This window comes from Bison bison, unplaced genomic scaffold (assembly GCF_000754665.1).
Source record: "Bison bison bison isolate TAMUID 2011002044 unplaced genomic scaffold, Bison_UMD1.0 scf7180017858667, whole genome shotgun sequence".
NCBI lineage: Eukaryota > Metazoa > Chordata > Mammalia > Artiodactyla > Bovidae > Bison > Bison bison.
This window is the reverse complement of record NW_011489239.1, coordinates 54,245-60,334: the sequence shown is the minus strand read 5'-3', so window position 1 is coordinate 60,334 and position 6,090 is coordinate 54,245. Positions and strand designations below refer to the sequence as shown.

The 6,090-nt window shown below is 59.9% G+C and overlaps 1 protein-coding gene across 1 annotated transcript in view; it reads left to right on the top strand.

Moving 5' to 3' along the window:
- SHANK3 (SH3 and multiple ankyrin repeat domains 3) overlaps nt 1-6,090 on the top strand; it is a gene marked incomplete at its 5' end in the record, with an annotated part of 46,094 nt that overhangs the window by 11,025 nt on the left and 28,979 nt on the right. Inside the window, 2 exons of the mRNA XM_010828574.1 lie at nt 868-1,073; nt 5,986-6,061. Of these exons, the coding sequence (XP_010826876.1) occupies nt 868-1,073; nt 5,986-6,061 (282 nt within the window). The remainder of the gene's footprint in view (nt 1-867; nt 1,074-5,985; nt 6,062-6,090) is intronic.

Sequence of the window (6,090 nt, the reverse complement as noted above, 5' to 3'; positions counted from 1 at the left end):
CCTGGGGCCCGCGGGCGTTCGCGGCGGCGTGGAGGGGCTGTCACCAGGGGTGTCCCCGGGAGCTCTGGGCCGCCGCGGTCATTATGGGATGTCCATGCCCCTGGGGATGCCTTGTGTCACCGTGGAGGGAGGGCTGCTCGTCTTCACGGGGCTCCTGTCATGCGGGTTTCTCTCCATCCTCTGTCATCTTGGGCTCCCCAAAATGTCACCACGGGGGCTCCTCTCCTCACGGGGGTGTTTCTGTGTCGTTCTGGGGGCTGGTGGTGGTGGGGTTCTCATGTTCGTAGGACCCTATCCGGTTACAGAGCTTCCTTGAATTATGGGGTTCCTGTGTCACTTCTGGGACTTTCTTCATTGGAAACGCTTGTGATATGTGGAATTCTCTGCCAGTTCTGTGGGTGTCTGTAATGAGGGGATCCTGTGCCATGACAAGCTCCTCCCATTATGGGGTCTCTGTTGTCACTGGGGTCCGCCCCTCATGAGTGCCCTCTGTCCAGGGAGCCTGAGGAAGAAGCAGTTGTGTTGGTCAGCTCCCCATGGTCCATCATGGGGCCCAATCTCCTGGCCACAGCACAGTGACCCTCAGCTCTTGGCAGTGACCCCTGGGATGGGAGAGTTGGTTCAAGAGCAGGGAGGAGAGCGGGCAGGAGCAGGACTGTGGCCCCTGCCTCTGCCGCCTGTCCCCCCTCGAGTGTGTCCATCTGTGCATCTCTTTGTCCCCCACATGCCCATCCTGTGCTGTGCCCATCTGTTCTGTTCTCTCTTCCGTGTGGATCCCAAAATTTTCCCAGGGAAAAAGCCAGGAGGATGAAGGGAGGGAAGAGAAGAGAAGGAGAGAGACGGGAAGGTTGGGTGGTGATGGTGGAGATGGTGGTCGGGGGCGGGGGGCGGAGTGCGGCCAGGTGGGCTCCGGCTGCGCCCCTCTGCCCTGACAGCCTGTCTGGCTTCTGTCCCCCCAGTGCTCAGCATTGGGGAGGGCGGTTTTTGGGAGGGGACCGTGAAAGGCCGCACGGGCTGGTTCCCGGCTGACTGCGTGGAGGAGGTGCAGATGAGACAGTATGACGCCCGCCACGGTGAGTGACCCCCGCTTCCCTGGGCAGCTCCCGAGGGCACCTCCTCCTCCAGCTTCCCCTTGCTCTTGCTTGGAGGCAAATCCAGATTATATTCACAGAGAAAAGACTAGAACAAATTCAAACACACAGAAGTAGATGCAAACTCATGTACATGACAGACACGCCACATGCCCCACACTTAGCAGCACGCATGTGTACATCTGGACCCTGGACAGCTGTGGAGACACTTGTGACATGCCCACAGGATGGACTCGTGTGAGTGTGCACCAGTCTGGGATCCCCCATGTGGCTCTCGTGACCACAGTCCTTCCCAGACAAGGTTCTCCCATCAATGCTGGGTACTTGGAGTGTGTGACTGCTGTGTGGCTGGCAAGCAAGTAAAGAGGTCAGTGTGAGGAAAGAGGCGTCATTCCAAAGTGGACAGATTGTCCAAGTGGGCAGCGCAGGGAGGCCTGGGCCAGCCAAGAGGAAACCAGGCCAGCGGGGCCCAGAGGGGCTGTCATGGGTACCCCGGGGCCAGGATGGTCTAAAGGCAGCAGGTGGGGGCGACTGCATCCTTAGCCGGCAGGGAGGAAGTGGGGGCAAAGGCCGTGGCTCCTGGGGCTGGTCAGCAGCCTCCGTGTCACCCTGGGGCTGGTCACCTGCACCTCCAGGAAGGAGCCCTCTGGGTGCTGGGATCTGAGGCGGTCCTGCCAGTAGAAAGGAGAGACTGGTCCTTTCAAACCCCAGCCAGAGCTGACTGCAAGCCCTGGAGGCCTCTCGACCCACAGTGGGACAGGGGAGCCCCCTCCTGAGTGGTGGCTCGTGGTGGTCACTAATGGTGTGTCTGGACCCGGGGTGCACACATCTGTCTTTCTGCACGTGAGGGGCTCAGACCCAGTGTTGCCGTGCTTCCTTATCCTGGGTTGAGAATTTCCCCAGGGCAGCCCACCCCGTGTGGCCTGGGCCCCTGCCCTGGGTAGAACGTGGCCGCTGATCCCTTCCTGGGCAGGATTCTTTACTCTTATCCTTGGCTGTTCACCACCTTGCTCTGATGGCTCTCCTTGTGGCTAGGAGCCTGGAAGGGACATGACCCCCTCTGGTCTGCCCAGGGTGGGCAGGTGGGGTGGTATGTTGAGGTGGAAATTGATTTCAGCGGTTTGGGCGCTGGTGCCAACTGTGGATAGGAGAGGCGGGAGGAAGCCTCCAGACCTGCCTAGGGTGGAGCCGTCTGCTGCCCCGTAGTGTGGGGAATAAAGGTTGTGGTTTGAGAGCTGTGTGGGTCCAGGGGCAGCTGGAGCTGAGTCTGAAGCTGGGGAGGAAGGGAGAGAGGTCTGGACTGGACTCAGAATTTGAGAACAGCTAATGTTTCTTGGGTGGTTGGCATGTGCTGGATGCTGTGCTGGGAGCTGGGATCACAGGGGCTGGCTCTGTGCCGAATGAGGAGCAGGTGTGCGCCGTGCTCCAGCAGGCACGTTGTGGTGTGACTGTGATGGCGTGAGCCCAGGGAGGCTCCCTGAGTTGGTTGAAGGAGTCAGAGAGGGCTTTTAAGCAGAGGGGTTGTTTGAACTGAGCCTTGAAGGGTGGCTGGGGCCCGCCAGGGGGTCAGCTGACGGGGTGAGGCAGAGCCTGTTGGCCAGAGTGTGGCATGGCCTGCTGCATCTGCACGTGCTGGCACCCAGCGTGCTCCGAGCAGTGTCGGGATGCCTGGCTTGGTTTTTCCCTCTTTCACATCTAAGAATTCATTGGTTCATCCCAGCAGGCCTGGGAGGTGGGGACAGTTGTTGTTAGTCCATCTCTAGGAGGATGGGTTCCACAGTCCAAGGAGCAGAGTCCTTGTTGCAGTGTAGGCGGTGGGCTGCAGGGTCTGTGCTGTCACCGCCACACTTCACGGGCTCTGGTGTGAGTGAACCTGAATGGGGCAGGGGCTGGGCTGGAGGCAGGGGTCCTGGGACGAGGGGCGTTAGTTCATGGCGGTATCATAGGAGGCGGAGTCTGGGGGAGGGGGTTGCTGTCCTGATTGTGCTGTTCATTTAGGATTAGGGTGACGGTCCAGGCAGGACAAAGTGAGGAGATGGAGCAGGGGCGGGGGGCAGGGCTGGGCCAGGGTCGTGGAGTGGGAGAGGACACAGAATACCCTGCTGAGGGGGCTGTAGGCTTCTGGGCAATGATGGGGCCCTGGACGAGGGCTGGGGCTTTGGTCTGTGCAATCAGAAGGTGTCAGAAGGTACTGGGTAGGTGGGAGCGTTTCATAGGTTGGCAGGGAGACAGGCCTGCCAGGCTGCCTGCTGGTGGGTGGGAATCACCTCTGTCCTCACCTGCAGGCCTGGCCCAGCTGCTCTGGACAGAGCCTCTGGTCTGGGACCCAAGGGCTGAGTTCTGCCAGAGGTGAGAGGGCGGCCCAGGAACACAAACCTGCTTCCAACAGGCCCAGATCCAAAGAAGGATCTGTTTCTGAGACTGGAGCAGGGACTTCGAGGCCAAGGAGGGGACATTGCCAACATGTGTGGGCCAGGCGACACCCGTGGTCTGCAGAGCGCAGCTCCCATGGTGCCCGTCTGGGTGCAGGGAGCAGGTGCAGCAGGGAGGGTGAGCCGGTGGGGGCGGGGCGGGCGGCCTGGGAGTTCTGGCGGCAGGTGAGGGGCCCCGGGCCGTGGCTCTGCCGCTCCTCCCTCCCCCGTCTCCTTCCAGTACTCGGGCGACCATGTGTGTGTTTGCATTTTAGCTGGCTTTTACGTGTCTGATTAATAAAACTGGAAAATGAATTTGCGTTATGTAATAAATACCCTGTGTTTGGTCGATAAATATAAAAACAGGAGGCCAGTGATCTGCAGAAGCTCTTTTTTTTGGGGGTGGGGGCGGTCCTTCTGCAGGCAGGCACTGTGAACATTTCCAGAGTTGGGTCCGTGTGGAGAACGGTGCAGTGGAGGGGAGAGCAGTCTGGGCCCCGCCCCCAGGGCTGGGCGAGGCTTGGCTTTGGGGACTGCAGGGTGGTGGGAGCAGGTGTGCTGCAGAGGGGAGAGAGACTCTAGTACTTGGGAGGGAGCCAGTGAGGTAAAACTACGGGCTGTCAGAACCTAGGGGGCCTCCAAGGTGAGCTGTCCTGCTCTGTAAGGAGAGGGCCAAGAGGGACTGTCGACGTGCAGAGAATCACACAAGTTAGCGGTAGGGTGCTGAAATCCAGACCAGTGCTTTTCCCGACATCTGTCTTCTGACGATAACACGAGCGCTTCTTCCTGTCTTGCCGCTGCTCCTTCTGTCCTTTGACTCACCACCCATCCTGCCCTCCGCCTGCTCTCCAGCAACCCCCCAGCAAGCCCCCACCCACGCTCTCCCTCCATCCACTTATGTATGTGTTTACCGTTTGACTTGGCCTGTCTGTCCCTTGTGCCATCCAGCCATCCACCAGCCAGCCAGTCAGCTGTCTACCGCTTTGCCCTCCCAGTTAGCACTCGGAACGCCTGGTATGGATCACAGAAATAAACACGGCACAGCTCCTGCCTGCAGGGAGCTCACCGTCAGTGGAGGAGACCAGCCGTCAGAACCGTGGTTCCCTCTTGGCTCTCCTTCCCCGCTGCTGTCTCTTACTCCTCTGCCCCAGCTGCCTAGGCTGCTCACTGTTCCTTGAAAACCCCGAGCTGGCACCTGGCATGTGACTCTGCCCTGAACACCCCCACCCCCGGAAGGCCCTTTACCCACATAAAGAGATGCTCCCTTATGCCCTCTTTCCTTTGTTCAACTCTCCCTTCACGGTGAGGCCTTCATGTGACCGCCTAGAGCTGCCGTGTCCCCATCTGCTTACTTTTTCTTACTGCTTGCCAGCATTCGACGTGTTCTGTGTATGCCTGGTTCTTGACTCCTCTGTCTCTTCAGCTGTACGGTTTAGACTGTACACTGCGCAGCGTAGAGGCTTCTTTCTGTTCTCTGCTGTATTCGCAGAGCCTGGTGCATAGTAGGAGCTCAGTACATACTTCTTTAACGAATAAGTTAATCTTGCGAAATGTTAAGCTGGTAGAGAAGGAGGGAGGAGCTGAGGGATGAAATCTGAGGTGGTGGTGGAGCTGCAGAGCTGGAACAGAGGTCCTGGGAAGCCGGAGGCAGGAGTGGGTGCAAGGGTACTGGAGAGCCCAGCGCACAGGCCGCGGGAGAAGTCCGTCTGGAGCAGGGCGGTTATGGCTAGAGGTGTGGCCTGGGACCTGCTGGCTTGCAGGACGTCAGCAAGGCCGAGCTGGGGTAGCAGGCAGCTGGCCAGCTCTGCAGGGAGAGCACGATGGGTAACGCTCTGTGGGAGGCAGTGAGAGCAGGCAGGGGGACCCGCCCCCCAAACCTGAACCCCTCCCTGCCCGCTCAGAGAAACGATCTGGAGCAAAAGCCCATGAGGGCGAGCATCCCTGTGGTGAGGGACACGCTGGCCACACAAGGCTGCCTCCATGCCAGAGCTTGAGAGTATGTAGCGTGACGCCTGCACTTGCACACACAGACACGCACACGTACAGCCACGTGTGTGAGCACAACAGCTGCACGTGATTGCAGGTCACACAGACACACGCCTGTTTGAACACAGCGCTTGCACACGGCTCCAGGCCACACACGTGTGTGTGCTCACCTTCTCTGCCCTGAGTTTCGGGGCTCGTTGGCTCTCCCTGTGGTTGCCCTGGCCTTGTTTGGTCTGCTCTGTGCAGCTGCTGAGGAGCAGGGTGAGCCGCAGCCCCTGCCCATTCTGGACCCTGGACCCTTTCCTGCATGGTCCCCTCAGCCTTCTCACCTTAGGACTGCTGGGCCCAGTACCCCAGGCTTTGGACCCCTATTTCCATGTGGGCACAGCCAGGCCAGGGGCATGTGTGTGGGCAGAGGCTGGCGGCCCACACAGGTGAGGGGGGTTCAGGCCAGTTGGAGGGTGAGACCCTCCGTCAGCTCCTCAACCTCCCTTCAGAAACCCGTGAGGACCGGACAAAGCGACTTTTCCGCCACTACACGGTGGGCTCCTACGACAGCCTCTCTGCACACAGGTACAGAAGGGGCAGGTGGGCCGGTGGGC